Source organism: Chiloscyllium punctatum, chromosome 41 (assembly GCF_047496795.1).
Source record: "Chiloscyllium punctatum isolate Juve2018m chromosome 41, sChiPun1.3, whole genome shotgun sequence".
NCBI lineage: Eukaryota > Metazoa > Chordata > Chondrichthyes > Orectolobiformes > Hemiscylliidae > Chiloscyllium > Chiloscyllium punctatum.
This window is the reverse complement of record NC_092779.1, coordinates 47,683,005-47,703,749: the sequence shown is the minus strand read 5'-3', so window position 1 is coordinate 47,703,749 and position 20,745 is coordinate 47,683,005. Positions and strand designations below refer to the sequence as shown.

The 20,745-nt window shown below is 41.8% G+C and overlaps 1 protein-coding gene across 2 annotated transcripts in view; it reads left to right on the top strand.

Moving 5' to 3' along the window:
* The first annotated feature begins 222 nt into the window (after positions 1-222).
* Positions 223-20,745, top strand: part of LOC140465134 (nuclear transport factor 2-like) — a 30,021-nt gene continuing 9,498 nt past the window's right edge. The window contains exons 1-4 of one of the 2 annotated variants that reach the window (XM_072560995.1): positions 223-336; positions 7,454-7,580; positions 8,297-8,368; positions 18,251-18,349. In XM_072560995.1, coding sequence (XP_072417096.1) covers positions 7,482-7,580; positions 8,297-8,368; positions 18,251-18,349 — 270 coding nt within the window. In that variant the 5' untranslated portion in view covers positions 223-336; positions 7,454-7,481. Of the gene's footprint in view, positions 337-912; positions 983-7,453; positions 7,581-8,296; positions 8,369-18,250; positions 18,350-20,745 lie in introns of those variants that run through there. The other variant, XM_072560996.1, reaches the window with a different exon arrangement.

Genomic DNA, 20,745 nt, shown 5'->3' with positions numbered 1-20,745 from the left:
TGGGCACGTGCACTGACCTTTGGGCGGGGCTGGTGGGCACGTGCGCTGACCTTTGGGCGGGGCTGGTGGGCATGTGCGCTGACCTTTGGGCGGGGCTGGTGGGCACGTGCACTGACCTTTGGGCGGGGCTGGTGGGCACGTGCGCTGACCTTTGGGCGGGGCTGGTGGGCACGTGCACTGACCTTTGGGCGGGGCTGGTGGGCACGTGCACTGACCTTTGGGCGGGGCTGGTGGGCATGTGCGCTGACCTTTGGGCGGAGCTCTTCCCTTGGTGTCGGACTGAAAGAGGCTGTGAGGGGTTCGGGGTTTCCTGTTGGCTCGGGCGGAACACGCGAGGTTGGGATTGAGTTTCTTCTAAATTCCCAGTGCCTTGCCAAAAGCGCGCGCGTGTGTGTTGGCTGCCTGCCTGGTAAAGTTTTTGTCTTGGGCTCGGTTATTTCCCCCCCTCTCACATGGTCAGTGATCTAACCCAGAGGCCTTGTTGCAAACTGAAATGCAACATTCTGTTGCTGCTTTCCACACAATTGTTTCGCAGTTTTGTATGTTGCGCCAATTTTACCTGCAAAAGATTGAAAGGCTTTCTTTCAATTACTAACTCGATTGGGTTTGGTGCATTCGTTCCTTAGACCTTTTTGCAGAAACAATTCTGTATGCTTCAGGCATTTGTAATGCCCACGAGGGTCTATATTTAGCTTTCGGGTATTTTTCGTGCTGTTTTGTATTTTGAATTAAAGGATTTTAAACGTCAGAATCACCCCCGCACCGTTATCTTTGAGTGTGTGAGCATGTGTCACTGGAGTGACGATGCTGCATATTTGCATGCTTGATATGAAATGAATGACCGTTTCAAGATTGGTGAGATCGTGGGAATGCAGTGGTTTCTGTACAAATGCCACTGGGAAGCTACTGACAGTTTGCACTCTCTGACTGACTGGAGCTTTCCTCTTACTGAGGAGTTCATCGATTCACTAATCGGCGGCTGGTATGCAACTTCCACACAGTTCGTGACTGCCATTTATCACGTGTCTGATAAGCGCATTGAACACTTATGTTCAAATGTATGTTTTTAATCTTGAATTAATATAATTAATCTTAAATATTTACGATCCTTTCGCCGATTGCGTAACTTCTATAATCTGGCCGTTTACTCGCTTTGCATTCAGCATTGAATGAAATTGCCGTCCCCTGTTTTTTTTGAGTTCCTTTAAAAATGTATTTCATTAAAGATTGCAGCATGTTCCTCGCATTGATAGGTTTTACAACTTGCTGATTCGATTCTTCTCAAAAGTGCTATAAATTTAAATTTTATATAGACACTTTCAAAGTTTCAAAGTCCCTAAATACTTAACATTATGTTTTTTTTTTGAAGAACAGTAATGTAACTCAGCTGATTTATGCAAATTTCGACGAAGAGAAATGTGATAATATCAACGTCATCGTTTTCTTTCCGTAATAGCTGTTGAGGAATATATACTGGTCAAAGTGCCGGAGTAATTTCTGTTTTACCTTTTGAAATAGTTATAGGTGTTTCTCTTACCTGACCTCGACAGGGCATTTCCGTTAACCTCATTTAAAAGACTGACCAAAATACGTATGTACTCTTGATGTGAATTTGGGACACTTACTAGAAAATTGACTTAACTAATAATAGAATTTATTGAACATAGTCCCTTCAAAATGTGGTTAATTCTTAAACAAGTTGTCAAACCCTGAAGTGTTCAGTCATTTCACAATGCACAGTTATTGAAGACGACAAGAGATCTTGATCAATTGGGTCAATAGGCTGAAGAGTGGCAGAGTTTAATTTGGTTTATTTTATCAATACGCTGCATTTATCAAGGGCAGGACTTATACAGTTAAAAGTAGGGCACTGGGCAATGTTGTAGAACAGAGACCTGGAGGTTCTGGTACATAACTCTTTGAAAGTCACATTGCAAGTGGATGGTTAAGAAGGTATTTAGTGCGCTTGCCTTCATTGGCAAGACTCTGACCTTTTGAGTATAGCAATTGAGCTGTCATATTGAAGTTGTACAGGATGTTGATGAGTCCCCTTTTTGGAGTATTGTGCCCGGTTCTGGTTGCCAGCTATAGGATGGAAATTGTTAAACTGCAGAGGGTTCAGAAAAGATTTACCAGTATGTTGCTGGGAATGAAGGGCTTAAGTAATGAAAATAAGCTGGGAGTTTTTAATTTGTGTAGGAGGTTGAGGAGTGACCTTGTTGAGGTTTATAACATCATGAAGGACATAAGATGAATAATATGGGTCTTTTCCATAGGGTGTGGGAGTTCAGAGCTAGGGGCATGTTTAAGATGAGGAGAAAGTTTCCCCTCATGTCATTTTTAAAAGAAAATTTATTTTAGTGTTTTCATGTGTGGAATGAACTTTCACAGGGAGTGGTGGATGCAGGTACATTTACAATGTTTAAAGATATTTAAAAGACATTTGGATAAGTAGATGAATAGGAAATGTTTGGAGGGATACAGGCCAAACACAGGTAGGTGGGACTAGTTTAGTTTGGGAATAAGGTCAGCATGGACTAGTTGGATTGAAGGGTCTGCTCCATGACTCCAACTTAGGATAATCAACTGCATCTATTTCCAGGCGTTGGCTTCTATGATGTCTGCCAGTTATGTGCATTCGTTCACATTGCTTTAGAATCTCTAATCTTAAGATGTTGCCATTGTATGAAAGATTTTTCAAATTTTGAGTGTCAAAACAAATTTTTCAGAAGAATGTTATGCAGGGGTTCAAGGAGAGAGGAGAGACTTTTTTAAAAAGTCATGAGAGACAATTTTTGAGGGTTGTAGTATGTAGAATGAACTTCCTGAGAAAGTGGTAGATAAGGGCACAGTTAGTGTTTTAAAAGACTTTTTGGGTAAGTACATGAATAGGAAAGGTTTGGAGGGATGTGGGCCAGGAACAGGCAGTTTAGTTTGGGATTATGTTTGGCATGGACTGATTGGACCAAAGGTTCTGTGTCCATTCTATGACTCAATGAGACTGGTATTGACTTGAAATTTCAACTGTTTGTCTCCATAAATGCTCTGACATGATGAGTTTATTAAGCAGAAGAAAGTCATGTGCCCCTTTGAGCCTGCTCCACCATTCAATATCATGGCTGATCTTTTCATGGCCTCAGCTCCACTTATCTGCCCTCTCACCATAACTCTTAAGTCCTTTACTGTTCAAAAAATCTGTCTTAGCTTTAAAAACATTTATTGAGGAAACTTCAACTACTTCTCTGGGCAGAGAATTGCATACATTTACAACCTTTTGTGTGAATAAGTTCCTCCTCAATTCAGCCCTAAATCTGATCCCCCTAATTTTGAGTCTATGCGCTCTTATTCTAGTTTCTCATGTCCATGGAAACAACAGTCCTGCTTCTATCTTATCTATTCTCTTCATAATTTTATCTTCCCTCACTCTTATAAATTCCAATGAATATAATCCAGTCTACGCCTCGTAAGCTCACCCCCTCAACTCCACAACCAACCTAGAGAATCTTTTCTGCACCCCTCTAGTGCCAGTACAGCCTTCCTCAAGTAAGGAGACCGATTGCATGCAGTACTCCAGGTGTGGCCTCACCAGCCCCTTATACCACTGAACATAACCTCTCTGCTTTTAAACTCAATCCTTCCAGCAGGTGAAAAACAAAATTCCATTACCTAAATTAGCAGTTGCACCTGCAAACCAACCTTGTACAATTCATTCACAAGGACACAGGTCCCTCTGCTACAGTTTATTTTACCGTTCAAATGACAGTCCTTTTTACTGTTTATCCTACCAAAAAGGATGACTTCATATCTATCAACATTATACTCCATCTGCCAGACTTTTACCCACTCAAACTATCTATATCCCTATGCAAACTTGGAATCCTTTGCATCTTCTGCTTATGCTTGTCTTTGCTTTCAAATGATTTCTAATCAGACCCTTGCATGCTTCATTGGTATATTTATGAACTGCTAGCCATGAGGTGGGCTCACTCCTCCCTTCCTGATGTGGCATGAGCATGGTGAGTAAAGTCAGGGAACTGTGAAGGCTATTTTTTTAGTTCAATTCCTTGATCCTTAAATGTTGAGTTCAGAAACTTGCCTTTGAGTAGAAGTTACCTTATTTCCACATATTTGCATTTCATTACAGTCCCAAATATCCTTATTTATGCACCATTTCCAATTCTTTCCTTTTCTGGGAAACCAGATAGTGGAAAAGCATGGCTTGTAAATAGTGCCTGGCAGTTGTAACACAAATGCTTTATCCCAGCCATTTTTTTTCTGCTTCACAATGATGTTCCAGAGTACACCACAGCGATTGTCCTCTTCCATGCAAGTTGGCATCAGCAAATCCTTAGCCTTTTCACTGTCTGCTATTGGACCAACTGCACATAGCATGCATCTTTTGGCTTCTTAGTGACTTCAGTACTGGTTATGTTTGCCAGCTTCCCTGTCAGTCACATTACTCTCTTCCCTCAGTGTTTAATGTTTAATTACAGTCAAACCTCTGTTTTTCTTTTTAGTACAGGGAGAGACAGGCAACTTATCGAATTTGGAAGTGCTGAACAGTCAACTGGGTGGTGTTGACCAGCACTGGGTAACATCAGTGTCTCACCTAAGCATGTGGAAGCACTTTACACAGCAAATGTACACTGTGTTTCAAAGCGAACCAGTCCTTAGTTGTGTGAATGGGGACTGCAGTCAAGGGAACTCCATACATTTAAGAAGTTTGGCCATGGTCAGTCAGCTGCTGGGTCCTATAGGTCTGGGCATCCATGACCTTGTAGTTCAGGATTTGGACCATGGTGAGTCCTGCAGGTCATGTTAATCCAGTGATACAGGTAGGTTTTTGGGATGCTATGAAGGCATATATCATGGGTGTTGGGTGAACATTCCCTGTGGTGGAATTGAAGTATGATCCAAGTGGATGGTACAGCCATTAGTGGTGATGCATGGGCAGGTGAGGAGATGTTTTCCCCAGTGAGTGAGTTGGAAGCATAGGTCAGATAGTTCAGGAGGATGCAGAGGTGAGAGCCCTCAACCTGATGTGATGCATATGGAAGTGTGTGCCCATGAGCCTTGGTGTACAATGGCAGAGTTGGGGTGTACTTGAGTGAGAGGTAGCAGGGAAGACATGTACTTACCCTTGTGGGATGCAAAAAAATCACAAACTTACCTGTAGTGTTGGGCATCCTTTTCAGCTGTCCCAATCTGCCATTTGAGTTCGGGTTTAGATTGTTGTAGTGGTGTGACCTCCACTGGCAGCAAGAAGGACTGCTGTCCTCTCCAACACCAACAACTCCAACACCAAGATTTTCAGGTCTGTCAGTAGGGAGTGAGCTTTCCATTCTTCTGGGCCATGTCCTCCGTGGTGATGTTGAGCACCATATGAATGAAGGCTGGTTCCTAGTTTGTAGTTACTGAAGTAGTATGCAGCCAAGCTTTAAATATATGCCAGAAGATCCCAGCAGTGTCAAACACTTTTTTCCCTCCGGCTAATGAATTCCCCAAGTGCACAAAATGTGTTGCCAGCAACAGTTGGCAATCACTCCTCCATTTATGGAGATGCCCAAGTGGTGCAAAAAGATCAGCAAGTTTTTTGGATCTATGCAGAGGAATGGATGTGACGACTTTTACGTGCAAAATGGTGGTCCTATATTGGTACTAACAACATAGAACTTGAAAGAGTTTCTCTTTAGGGAATATGAGCAACTAGGGGCTTAAAAAGCAGACTTGAAGATAATAATCTCTGGATTATTATCTGAATCATGAGTGAGTTGGCATAGAGTAAATAAGATTATGTATGTTCCTGATCTGGTTCTAACTGAAAATTGCCAATATGGAGCTTGGGCAGACAGTCAAAGTCATAGCATGGAAACGGACCCTTCGGTCCAACCCGTCCATGCCAACCAGATATCTCAACCCAATCGAGTCCCACCTGCCAGGACCTGGCCCATATCCCTCCAAACCCTTCCTTTTCATATACCCATATGAATGCCTCTTAAATGTTGCAATTGTACCAGCCTCCACCGCTTCCTCTGGCAGCTCATTCCATACATGTACCACCCTCTGTGTGGAAAAATTGCCCCTTAGGTCTCTTTTATATCTTTCCCCAAACCCAGGGAAAAGATTTTGCTTATTTACCCTATCCGTGCCCCTCATAATTTTGTAAACCTCTATAAGGTCACCCATCAGCCTCCAACGCTCTAGGGAAAACAGCCCCAGCCTGTTCAGCCTCTCCCAATAGCTCAAATCCTCCAACCCTGGCAACAATCTTGTAAATCTTTTCTGAACCCTTTCAAGTTTCACAACATCTTTCTGATAGGAAGGAGACCAGAATTGCACACAATATTCCAACAGTGGCCTAACCAATGTCCTGTACAGCCGCAACATGACCTCCCAACTCCTGTATTCAATACTCTGACCAATAAAGGAAAGCATACCAAACGCCTTCTTCACTATCCTATCTACCTGCGATTCCACTTTCAAGGAGCTATGAACCTGCACTCCAAGGTCTCTTTGTTCAGCAATGCCCCTTAGGACCTTACCATTAAGTGTATAAGTCCTGCTAAGATTTGCTTTCCCAAAATGCAGCACCTCACATTTATCTGAATTAGACTTCATCTGCCACTTCTCAGCCCATTGGCCCATCTGATCAAGATCCTGTTGTAATGAAGTAACCCTCTTTGCTGTCCACTACACCTCCAATTTTGGTGTCATCTGCAAACTTACTAACTGTACCTCTTATGCTCGCATCCAAATCATTTATGTAAATGACAAAAAGTAGAGGACCCAGCACCGATCCTTGTGGCACTTCACTGGTCATAGGCTTCCAGTCTGAAAAACAACCCTCCACCACCACCACCCTCTGTCTTCTATCTTTGAGCCAGTTCTGTATCCAAATGGCTAGTTCGCCCTGTATTCCATGAGATCTAACCTTGCTAATCAGTCTCCTCTCTCAATTACAATTATTGTGACTGCGTTCGGAGCATGACTGGTAATGTTTGAGACTGCAGTTTTACAAATTGCATATAGTTTAAGATCCAATCAAGAGGATAGGGTGGCACGGTGGCTCAGTGGTTAGCATTGCTGCCTCACAGCACCAGGTTCGATTCCAGCCTTGGGTGACTGTCTCTGTGTGGAGTTTGCACATTCTCCCCATGTCTGAGTGGGTTTCCTCCCACAGTCCAAAGATGTACAGGTCAGGTGAATTGGCCATGCTAAGTTGCCCATAGTGTTAGGTGCATTAGTCAGAGGGAAATGGGTCTGGAGGGTTACTCTTCAAAGGGTTGGTGTGGACTGGTTGGGCCGAAGGTCCTGTTTCTGCGCTTTGGGACTCAAATTTAACCTTTTACTGCGAATACTCTTGAACAGATAGTTCAGCTGTTGGCAATACAATACTAAGCATGTGAATTTGAATTATATTGGAAATATTTAATTTAATGAATATCTTCAACAGGACTGAATCTTCACTATTATACAGCAGAATGGCTGAACACCCATTGTGGGAGCAAATCGGTAGAAGTTTTGTGCATCACTATTATCAACAGTTTGATCTAGACCGAAATCAGCTTGGCACTCTGTATGTAAGTTGTGTTTTGTATTCAGTGCACCAGTGGTGGTGTTATCTTTGCTTTTGCTGTGTGGTTTCCACTTCACTGCTCACTGTATCTCATACTGTATTTGTGTGGTTTGCCATCTGAGAGTAGGATTGGTATATACCTACAGCATGATATGACCAAATACTTCTGACCGAGAATCCATGTAATGGGAAAAGGACACTTGCTTGCTGAACCAGGCTTGAGAAAACTCTATGGTCAAGAGAGACTTGAACCTATGCACTGCGTAAATTATGAAGGCTAACTGAAGTCCCAGCAACTGTGCAAACTTTGAGTCAAGAATCATGGTATTTTTTGTTGTTGCAGGAGGAAAGCAGTTGCCCCACTCAGTAAAAGCTTCCCCACTGGTGCACAAATCTCTTTTCCCTGGACTCTCTTAGTATGTGCATAGCGTTTTCCCTTTAAATATAATTGACTTGGTTGCAGTAATTATATAAGGCAAAACATTCTATTTCTTAGCAAGAATATTTAATTTTAAATCCTGGGACTTGAACTTCAAAAAACAAATTTAGATTTTTGGTATGTAGTATGGATGTGCAAAGTTCTAGTTTGTTTTATGCAAAAGAAAAAAAACAGGAAAAATAGTCCTGTTACAATTTGAGCTGCATGACTATTTGTCAGAAAATTGTAAAATATCTGGTCTTGATCAAATGCAATTAATTTTAATATTTTTTTGGTTCCAGAGTGACACTTCCTGCTTAACATGGGAAGGACAACCTTTCCAGGGGAAAGCTGCAATAATGGAGAAAATAGCTGTATGTATAGTTATGTACATCTCTTGTATTATCACATGTTTTGCTGGTGAGGTGCATTCACATTATGATTACCATGGTAATGTAGCATTTAGGCACCTTCTGAGTAAAGCATTTAAACAATTATTTTAGTCTCTATCCAAAATCACCTCTGGATTTTGCCAGTGGGCTATTCTTTGTAATGTTGCTGATACACTGCAAACTTGTGGAGTTTGAATAATAATGTATTTTTTAAAGTATGATTGCGTGATTAATTTCAATATCAGCTGGTTCTGCTGTGACCAGTCCCAAAATAACTTACTTATCTCAGTCTATTGAATTGCTATTTGATTGTCAAGAATAATAGTGCATGTTATCAGAAAACCAATTCCAGGTCTTTAGTCCATAAATTGATTTGTAGGGAGTGCTCCTTTGTAGGTGCCATTCTTTGGATGAAATGCTAAATTTGTGCTCTGTCTGCCCCTCTAATATGTGCAAAAGCCCCCACAGCACTACCTTGAATCACAAAGTCTTCACTAGTGCTCGTACCAGTGCTGATCCCTTAAAAACATTTGGTCATACTTGGTCAATTGTTGCTTCACTACATTGACCCTCATTACAAAAAAGTGTTAAGGCTGCATACATACATTTCAAAAAGAGAAGTCTCGAACAGAAACATAATTCTTCTGAAAAGTCTGGTCTCTGCTACCTCGAATTTAAAATAACTTTTGCCTGGGAATAGATTCATGCCATTTCTGTAAATCAAATTCAAGGGAAGATTGTTATTTGTGGTTTTGTATTTGCAGCATGGTTGAAAAGTAATGGAAGGTGTGATCAACAGTACCATGTAGCAACACCTGCTCTGCAGCAACCTGCTCACTGATGCCCAGGTTGGATTCTACCATATTTACTCAACTTCTGACCTCACTACAGCCTTGGTTCAAACATTGGACAAAAAAGCTGAATTCTGAAGGTGAGGTGAACATGATATCCCTGACATCAAGGCCATGTTTGACTGTGTGTGACATCAAGCAGCCCTAGCAAAACTGGAATCAAGGGGGCCAGCTCTCCATTGGTCGGAGTCATACCTGGCACACAGGAAGATTTGACCACAACCCCACAATCCTCTCCGCTCCATGGTATCTCTTTAGGGCACTACTCTGAGGAACTCCTATGTCCAGCCATCTTCAGCTGCTTTATCAATGACTTTCACTCCATCATAAACTCAGAAGTCGGGATGTTTATGATTATGCACCATTCACAACTCCTTAGTTGTTTGAGCAGTCTGTGTTCAAATGCAACACAATCTGGACAATATCCAGGCTTGGGCTGATACTTGGCAAGTAATGTTTGTTCAACACAAATGCCAAGCAATGGCCATTGCCAATAAGAGATGATTTAACCACTGCCCATTGACGTTCGATGACTGCATTGAATCCTCCACTATTAACCTACTGGGTATTCTAATTAATCAGAAATGCAATTAGATATGCACATAAACGCAGTGGCTACAAAAGCAGATCAGAAGGTAGAAATACTGTGGCAAGTAATTCATCTTGTGATTCCCCAAAGCCTGTCTGCCATCTGAGGCATACATCAGCAATGTGATGGTATATTTCCCACTTCCCTAGATGAGTGCAACTCCTGAACACATAAGAAAAGCTTGACTCCATCAAGGGCAAAACTGCTGCTTGATTGGCACCACATCCACTACCACGCATCTGTCGCAGCATTGTGTGCTATCTGCAAGACGCACTGCAGAAATTCACCAAACATCCTTACTACCTTCCAAACCCATTATCCACTTCATTCTCGAAGTACATGGGAACATCACCATCTGCAAGTTCTGCTCCATGCCACTCACCATCCTGACTTGGAAATATATCACTGTTCCCTCAGTGGTGTTGGCTTAAAATTCTGGAATTCCGTCAATGACTACCTACAGTATGTGGACTACAGCAGTTCAAGACAGCTCACCACCACCACCTTGAGGGCAACTAAGGACTGGCAATAAGTGCTGTCCAGCTAGAGATTCCACATCCCACAAGTTACTTGCTTTAGAGTTGTGCCTTAGATTGTTGACCTAGGCTTTATGGTAGCTGACGTCAGTCTGTTTTTTAAAGTCAGAAATAATGAATTTAGACTTTGATTCTGATAAGTCTTGGAAGATGCAAATTTTAGCTTGTGTATTACCTTCAGGATGATACATTATTAATGCACTTATAAGTAGCTGCTGTATTCTGAACTTTGGACTGATAGCAAGCCAAAGTCACAATTTGCTTTTTTTTTGGAATAGATGTTGGCCTGACAATGAACTTGATTTGCTAAATCAGAGCATCTATACTGTGTGCTGCATTGCCGCATCAAATCTTTTGTAGTCACTAATATACTTATACAGTTTAAGTCTCTGCTATGTTTGTCTTTACTGATTAGGTGGATGCTATTAAATGGCCAAAGATATTTTTAGGCCAATTTCCAAAGTCTGAGAGGTTGAAGCTGGGCCCCTAGTTGAAAGTAAAACTGAAAGGAAGGAAAGATGCTTGGCCAAATCTGGCAAATTTTTAAAATAGAAGGAAAAGTTTTATATAATGACACTCCTAATATCCAGCTCACAGCATTGAACCTTTACCGGGTAGCATCGTGGCTCAGTGGTTAGCACTGCTGCCTCACAGCACTAGGTACCCAGGTTCAGTTCCAGCCTGTGGCAACTGACTGTGTGGAGTTTGCACATTCTCCCCGTGTCTGTGTGGGTTTCCTCCGGGTGCTCCGGTTTCCTCCCACAGTCCAAAGATGTGCAGGTTAGGTGAATTGGCTAGGCTAAATTGCCCATAGTGTTAGGTGCATTAGTCAGAGGGAAATGGGTCTGGGTGAGTTACTCTTTGGAGGGTCGGTGTGGACTTGTTGGGCCGAAGGGAGAATCTACGTTTCATGCCTGAAACGTCGACTCTCCTGCTCCTTGGATGCTGCCTGACTTGCGCTTTTCCAGCAACACATTTTCAGCTCTGATCTCCAGCATCTGCAGTCCTCACTTTCTCTTTATTTTCTATGTTTACTTCACCATGTCCAAGCTGACCACACCCTGCCCCAACACCATTTTGTTTAACATATCAGTTATCGGTTTCAAGCAAGCTAAAATGTACCATTCTTACATTTCCCCCCTTTGATTATTCCATAATAACATTTCTAGCTGACAACCTTTTGTGATAAACCATGCAAACATTTAAGCAGAAATATAACCCCTACAAATAACAGAATAATAGAGATGTTATGACTGATCATGCGCCAGAAATTGCTCAATAAATTAAAAGGCCACCATCCCACAGAAGGGCCCTCCTGCATTCCTTCAAAGTAGGTTTTTATGGTCTCTCTCTGTCTTGCGTCACATTGTAATACGAGTTGGTGATATTAATAATGCACATGTTACTAATCACCTTACATATGTCACTCTCCTTAGCCAACAGATAATCTAGGGCATAACAGTTCTGTAAGGCAAAGAGTCGCAATTCCCTGAGTTCCTTATTCATGCTATCGAGGGCCTTGGTGGTGGCGTTTCCTAGGATGGTGAGGCCACAGATTAGGACGTTTGTGTTCTTGGCGGCTATCACTCCTGCTGACTTGCCAAGACTGAGGGTCTAGGAAACCATCCTCCTTTGAGGACCCAAGGGTCTTAGGATCCCTTTACTGCTCACAAAATTCTTCTAAGACTGATCAGGATGAAAGTCTATGAGGGACTTTGATATCATAAGGACAGGGAATGGTTAACAATCTGGCGGTACCAATAGCAAATCAGGTGGGGAGCTTCCTAACAGTGGTAGCATAGGTACCACTGAACATGATTACATCCACCTGTTAATTGGTAACAAGTGGAAGTTCTAGGCAATTTTGCCCGAGAATAACCCTCCTCGAGCCAATCATCTGTAGGTGACCATTCCTCATTGGAATTATGATTTTTGATGAGGAAAGACCAGTTTCTAACCTTGATGAGTCCCATTTCCATCGCCAGAGTGAGGTCTACACACTGGGACTTGGTACAGGAACGATGATATCGTTTACCACTTAAGTCGCAGCGGTGTTGGAAGCAGTGTTTCAGCACACGAGACATTGTGGGATACAATTACCATTCCCCACATCCGTCCCTTTCCGTCTTAGCACATATGGTAACTAGTGCCATTGTCATCGTGGTATTGACAAGTGGGATTGGGACACCTGTTTGTTTGGTTTCTCCACTTCACCTGGGACCTTGGCATATGTACTTTCCCTACCAGGTGGTCTTCCAGGCATCCTCCTGACATTTGTCTTTGATACTGTTGGAGACTTTGAGGGTGCGGAGCTGGCCCCTGGTTAGTGACCACATGGGGGTAGCAACTAACATTGAGGCGTGAATTTTAAGATCGGTGTGCCAGAATAAATTATCTTGCAGACCCACAACAAAAGATCTTAGAAAAGATACAAGGAGCAAGACAAGCATGGTTAAAGTCAGTCCTTGGTGGTCGTAGTTCTTCTAGTCATCTGTGGTGGTGGGACTGTACCCACTGTGCTCTATCAATCTGATAGATGAATCCAGTTGGACAGCACTTCAACCTTCACAGCAGTGGGAGAAGTGAGCAGAACTTGGAATGGTCCTTTCCACTGTGGCTGTAACTACTTCCGTTCCCCCGTTTAGTATTAAGACCAGGTCTCCTGTGGTGAGGGCAGGCACTTTCTACAGTCTGTAGTTGCCCTTCTGGGCTTCCCGAACCTGGAAATGTACAGCTAAGAGATTTTGTTAAAGATTGAGCATATGTTGTCAGTTTCTCATTCATTGCCTGTAGATCAAAAGTGATCTCTGGGCTTCCCATGGAGTCCTTAGAGGCCTGCTGTATATCAATTCTGCTGGATTCAGTTTAGTTGTAGAGTGCGGAGTGACCCTCATTTCAAAAAGGATTAGGGGTAAGACCTTTAACGAGTTTAGACCAATCTCGTCAGCCAATTTTGCTAATTTTTTTTTGGACCCCCATTAGCTCTTTCCACTACACCCACTGCCTGCAGGTGCTGTACACAGTGGAACTGCTGTCTGATATTAGTGTTCACACTGTTCCTTGTTTATCTTTGCCACAAAATGGGGGCCATTATCAGAACTGATGATTTCAGGAAGACCGAAACTCTGAATGCAGTCCCGTAGCAGGATCATTATGGTGATTTCTGCAATCTCTGTGTTGGTCTGTGCTTCGACCCACCGGCTAAAAACATCAATGATAACCAAACAATATTTGTAACAGTGCACAGGTGGTAGTTCTATGAAAACGAGCTGAATACATTGAAAAGGCTGGTGCGGAAACAGCGTTTTCTCTCCTGGACATGGCACTGATTTTCCTGGGTTGTGCTTGTCACGTGCAGCAAGACCCCACAATTTCACCAGTTTCCTTATTCATTTTTGGGTGCCACTGGGTTGCGTTACATAATTTTACCATTCTCCCCCTTACCCATGGGAGTTAATGAGTTGACCTAATTGAGCAGGGTCAGGAGGGAGGAATCACGTACACAAACTTTACTGTTTGGGGTTAGCCAAAGACCTGTTGCACAGTCACTGGTAAGCCCTGCTTGTTGCCCTGTAATCTCTTTACCTTCTCACTATTGGGCAGAGCTGCAGTGTTGTAAAGTTAAGGATGCTGTGCTAATAAGGAGGTGCTGTCCTTGCGCTCCCTGCCAGTCGAACTTATCCACCAGTCTATTTCCGTGAGAGAGATCTGATTTCCCCGGGATCCTCATCCTCAGAATTTAAAAACAGTGCAGCCATACTTAACCTTATCCTTTTTGAGTTCCAGCCAGTCGGAGAGCATACTCTGGTTTCTGATCTGGTTTTGATTCCTGTCATATTCAGACTCAGAGGTACAGCCATGCCAATCACAATCTGCTTTTAAAACTTTCCGTTTCTTTTACTCCCCCGTCATTGTACATAACCCAGTCCCTCTTACATGCATTATTTTGCCAACTCTTAATTTTCATTTCGTCCTACCTTCTCTTGGCCTCCTGTTTCCAGTCCCTAATCGATCCCTTCCATTTATCACTCTTTATCCCATATTTTCTTTTCAGCTTCTGATTGCAGCTACGTTCCAGGCACCCCCTTCTGGCCATTTATCAGATATTTAGTCGACTGTGCTCTCAATACTCTATAGTCTTTTCCCTTTTCCAAATTCTATTCATACATGTGCTGTACTGGGGAATCCCCATCACTCTTGTCTAGGCGTTGTCCCATCTTTTAAAAAATTAGATGAATTTACACCTAAATCTCAAAGAATTTACACAGCCTCAAGTATCAGTCAGAGCTTGTTTCAGAGTATGTCCTCCAAACAGATTAGTTTGTAGTTTTTCCTAATTCTTTTGTCCTCCTAATGTAATCCTATAATGAGACTTCTATCTTTTGGCTGTTAGTCGTCCGCCCACAACCGACCCTAAAGAAATCTGTCTGACCCGGTTTTTCTGAACAAGTCATCCACCCATGACAAATCTCTAAGGGGCCACCATATTCCTGTAAATTAACACCAAAGCTTTTTCCTACCCTAAGTCCAGCCCTTCTTTCACCTCATTCTCTCATGGATCCCAGTGGGGAGCCAGATCAACCTCGAGCAAGGGACCACAGCATTTCCAAGAGTCTTTTACTGGAGTCCGAACACAAGGGATTCAGTTGTGCGCTCTTTACTCCTGAGTTCACCACAGTCACTTACACTTCGAGGAGCTGTTCCTGCACTGGATCCTGGACGAGCCCCCAAAATGTTAAAGCTTGCTTGGCTTTCCTACTAAAAACAAGAGAACGAGAAAAAATTAAAGCATTAAAAGTCCTTTACTGATTGCTTCTCACCATGTGGTGGGGAGCCCAGTAATCCAGAGTGTGCTTACATACTAGGCAATGCTGCAAGCACTCTCCTGTGTGAGTACACAAGCCAAGGCTTTTTATATCCTTTTTTTTTGAGGGGGGGATAAAAAGTTTCCTGCAGTTTCATATGCCACTGCCTCCAATTCAGTTACTTCTGGGATATGTTGGGGCAGGACTACTGCTGGGACATGTTGGAACAAGCCTTTGGTCACGTGCACTCGTTATCTTGATGCTCTTTGCTTCTTTACTTTCTTTGTTTACACGTGGCTATGTCCACACCCTGCTCACACCATTTTGTTTAACATATCAATTATATCAGTTTCGAGCAAGCTAAAACGTATCATTCTTGCAATATAGCACCTTCAATTGTGGGGGACTCCCTTTAGAACTGCATTAATGTGCCAGGTAAAATTATGTATTCAAGATGTTGGAGTGTGATTTGAGCACTCTATTTTTGAGAGAGTTGTTACCACTGAGTCAAGCTTGGTACGGAAACAGTTATATTAAGTGCAATGAAAAATAACAAGTTGTGGGATTTACTCCTGTGTGCAGGGGATTGTGTCTATCTATGACTCTGAACTGAAGCTGACAGGGAAACTCAATGTGCATAGTTTTTTTTGTGTAAAATGATTTTTTTACTAGATGTTTTCCTTCATTTTTTTAATGAATGAATGAGAATCAGAATCCCTACAGATTGTCCATCAATTCCACACCGATGCTCTGAAGAGTATCCTGCCCAGATCCACCCCCCTACTCCATCTCTGACTTAAATACACACTGACTTGGTCTCTACAGCCCTCTGCAGCAATAGGTTTTATAAATGAATTAGTGTCTGAAGAATTTCCTCCTCATCTCAATTGTAAAAGGGTCATCCCTTCACTGGGAGACTGAGCTCTTAGGCCAAAGTGTCTCCTGTTGAAAGCATCTCTGTGCATACTATCCAGGCCCCTCAGAATTCTATAAATTTCAATCAGATCCCCCTCCGAATCCTTCCAAAATCCAAGAATTAGACCTACAGTCGTCAACTGCTCCTCGTACAACAAGGTCTTCGTCCCTGGGATCATTCTTGTAAATCTCCTTTGGAACACATCCACTACTAGTACATTCTATCTTAGATACAGTACCCAAAATTGCTCTCAATATTCCAAATGTGGTCTGACCAGAGCCTCCTACAGTCTCAGCACCTCTGCTGTTTGTATTCTAGTCATAGTCGGAGTCATACAGATGTACAGAATGGAAACGGACCCTTCGGTCCAAAAAATGCTATCATTGCATTTGACTTCTCAACTGCCAACTGAACCTGCACGTTAATCTTGAACTGGACTCCCGAGTCCTCTGCTTCAGAATTCCAAAGCCTTTCCCCATTTAGAAAATAGTCTGTGTGCCTCTGCTCTTCCTAGAGTGCACAATCTCCCATTTTCCCACGTTGTATTCCATCTGCTAATCCTTTGTCTACTTAGGATGTTTACATCCTTGTGCGGCCTCCAAGCTTCCTCAACATCTGTCCCTCCACTGATCTTTTGTGCCATCTGCAAACTTAACAACAATGCCTTAGTTGCTTAGTCCAGATTGTTAATGTATAATGCGAACAGTTGTGGTTCCAGCACAGCCGTGGAACTCCACTAGTCACCAGCTGTCATCCAAAAAAGACCTGTCTGCCAGTCAGGTAATCCTCCATTCATGCCAGCATCTTGCCCCTAATACCACTTTCTCTTTTATTTTATTTAGCAGCACCTTGTCAAATGCCTTGTGGAAATCCAAATATATCACATCCACTGGCTCTCCTTTCCCTAACTTGCTGCTTCCTCAAAGAATTTGAACAGGATTTGTCAGACATGATCTCCCCTTGATAAAACTGAGACTTAGCCCTATATTACACCATCCTGTCTCTCCTTCCAAGTACTTTGCAATCTCATCCTTAATGGACTGAGGTCAGGTTAATCCGTATTAACCACCTTCCTATATTCTGCCTCCTACACTTTTTTAAAAACGGGTTTTGCATTAGCCATTTTCTGATCTCTTAGGGCCCTCCTGAGTCCAGTGATCCCTAGAAGATCACCACTAATGCCTCCACAATCTCCTCCAGCTGTCTCTTTCAGAACCTGGGTGTGGTCCATCTTGTCCTGCTGATTTATTCACCTTTGGACTTTTCTGCTTTTCCAGCAGTTTTCCTTAGTGCTGGCCACCTCATTCACCTTTTCATCCCCAACCTAACTCTCTAGTATGCTGCTAGCATCTTTCGCTATGAAATCTGATGCAACCTACAAAGCTACTAGAGTCTGAATAAGGTTTGTGGTAGAAACAAGGAGTTTTGCTGTTGGATTTTGTTTTCCTAATAAGTCATGATGACTTTGGGTGTTGCGATGTGAGCTGAGGTTAAATTGTGATGGGATTCTAAAATTTGACAAACCAGTCAAGATATTGTGTGATGTAATTTTAGAAAACTGGGAATATGCTTGAATAATTTGTCATAAATGTGTATTCTGGCTGTGGGATCTGTGTAAGGAAAAGTTATCCATCAGGCCTTGTAATTCACTCAATTCAAAGTCCTTCGTATATGGTGTGTTTGGTGATTCCAATAAATAGCAGTCGTAATATCTATTTGCCAGGAAATTTCAGAATCAGAATATTTTCAGAAATCTTGCGGTTCATAAATGAAATTTTAGGATCTACTGTGTAATGTTTTCCATTTTGAGCAAGGCTTATTTGTGATTCCATTTCACTGGTACTTACAAGGGCTTTCTGCCTGTGATTTCTAAATGTGTGCTTCCTGCAGTGCCGTTTCTCCTTGCACATGCCTGATTGCACAGTAACCTAGTGTTTTGCAAATTAAAGCATGCTGGTTATTTTGTTGGCTGAATACAAAATCTGTATAATAACATAATTGGCAAACACCCTTTGTTCAAGTTATCTGCAAAATCTCCACCTTTTGAATAATGGGATTTTTAATATTCAGGTTTTGGAAGCTTGCAGCATCACAATTTCTTCTATTAATAATAGTAATAATTTACAAACTTCATTCACCATTTCTATTTTTGTCCTTCTCCCTCTAGAGCCTACCATTTCAGAAAATTCAGCATAGTATAACTGCAGAGGACCATCAACCAGCACCAGACACTTGTGTTCTGAGCATGGTTGTAGGGCAGCTAAAGGTGAGCAGGAATTTTGGAATTACCTGTGTTGTTCAATTTAGTAACTTAAACAATCTTGTCAGTAGCAAAATAGATGTTTAAAATTGTTAAATGCTTGATCAGTTAAAATGTCTTTTTTTATTTTCTGTTTCATTTTACTGTTAAAATTAGTAGTTGCATTTATTTAAACAGTTAAAGGGCAGAGAAATGGATTAGGCTATTGAAACATGCTGGCATCTTCTGTCATTTCAATTTGACCATGGCTGATCTGTATCTCATTAATTTATCCACCTTTCTTGTTCTGTAATCCTTAATAGCATTTCCCAATAAAAATCTTAAACTGTCTGGGTTGGGAGAAAGTCTCCACGTTTGCAATACCCTTTTTCATGAAGTCTTCCTTGACCTGACCAAATCCTTTAATTGTCCATCAGATTTTCCATTTCAAAGAAATACAAGCCTAGCCTATTCAATCTGTCCTCTTTATCATAGCTCCAGTAACTGATGAATCTACAGTGCAATCTTCCAAGATCGATCATAGAATTGTCATGTTGCAGAAGGAGGTTAGTCAAGCTAGGGTCTACATTGGAGTTCAGTGAGCATAATGACTTGGTACCAATCTCTTGTCTTGCACACTTTTTGATTCAAAAAATCATTGAATGTTTAACTCTCCCTCCATTCCACTTCCAGCCAGCAACTCTAAACTAAAACGAGTAGTTTTATAGGTTTTTTGGTGTATCATATTTGCTGCTTTTGCAAATCTATTTTCATCTGTGCCATCTTCCTGATTCTTTTACAACCAGAAATTTATCTCCATGTATCCATCCAGACATCTCATAATTTTGAAAACTTCTATTAAATATCTTCTTAGTTTTCTCTCTACAGAAGTCCTATGCTCTCGATTCAATTCTCAAGTGAAGTTGCTTATCCCTAGAATCATTTTTGTAAATCTCTTTGGTAATCCCTCTAAAATCATCCTATCTTGTGCCTAAAACTGTACTCTGTACTCCAGCTGAGGTTGAATTAGTGTCTTGTACTCTGTCCCTATACATAATGTCCAAGATGCTATATGTTTTAACTGCTATCTTTAATCATATATGCTCTACTCCTGAACCCCTGATGATTTTTAAAATTTGTTCATGGGCATCATGTCTAGGCCAGCATTTATTGCCCATCCCTAATTGCCTAGAGGGCAGTTAAGAGTCAACCACATGTTGTGGGTCTGAAGTCTCACATGTAAGGCTAGATCAGGAAAGGATAGCAGATTTCCTTCCCTACTGGAATCAGTGAACTAGATGAGTTGTTTTTTTTTCAGACAACGAACCATGGTCTTATCCTCATTAGACCCTTAATTCCAGGCTCTTCATTGAATTTAAATCTCACCCTCTGTCATGGCAGGATTTAAACCCAGGTCCCCAGAACATTAGCTGAGTTTCTGGATTAATATTCTAGTGGTAACACCATTAGGCTATTAAATCCCCCAATGTGCCCCATATTTTGTCTGTCCATGTTCTTATCAAAATGCATCATCTTTTTTTCATATTGAACCCCATCTTCCAAACTTCTGCTCACTCCATCAACTTGCCTCTGTCTTCTGCATGATTTACAAATGCTTCCAAGTTTTGCGAACATTTTTAAATTGTCCCCTGCATGTCAAGATCTAGATCATTTTTATATATAATAGGTTACAATTCCAAACAGTGGGAGACTCCACTACAAACTTTCATCCAGTGTGAAAACCATTGACCATTATTGTCTCCTATCAGCCAGCCAGTTTTGGACACTCCTTACTACTATCTTGTTTAACTCCATGAGCTATATTTCCACTGTTATGTGACACTGTATTGAGTGCCTTTTGATGTCCATGTTCAGCACATCAGCATCCTCATCGACCTTTTTCTGTTACCTCTTCAAAAGAAAACTCTAGCAAGTTAGTTAAATGTGATTTCTGCCAGAAATCCATACTGGCTTTCCTAAACAGTCCACCATTTTCTTGTGATTCCTAATTCTATCCAGATAATTTCTTCTAGAAGCTTCCCCACCAGGAAGTTAATGCGTTTGCAATTTCCATTCTTGCTTGCTTCAGTTTTTGGCTGTATCTCAGTTTGGTCCTGCTACATTTGTCACGCAGCTTAGTGAACACTGCCTCCATATCAGTTTTTAACATTTCTGGTGACACAGCTTCTTCCTCTGTCATCATGGCCTTGATTTAAAGACAGATGCAGAGCTTCTTTTATTTACCTCTCTTTGGAATGTGGACTTGCTGGTTGGACCAGCATTTATCACTCTGCCCCCCCCCCCCCCCCCCCCCAAGTGCCCTAAAAAAGATGTTGATAACATTCACTTAACATCCAGCCATGCCCTTCTTCTCCATGTGTAAATCCCCTTTTAGTCTCTCATTAGTTCTACACCATCTTTTC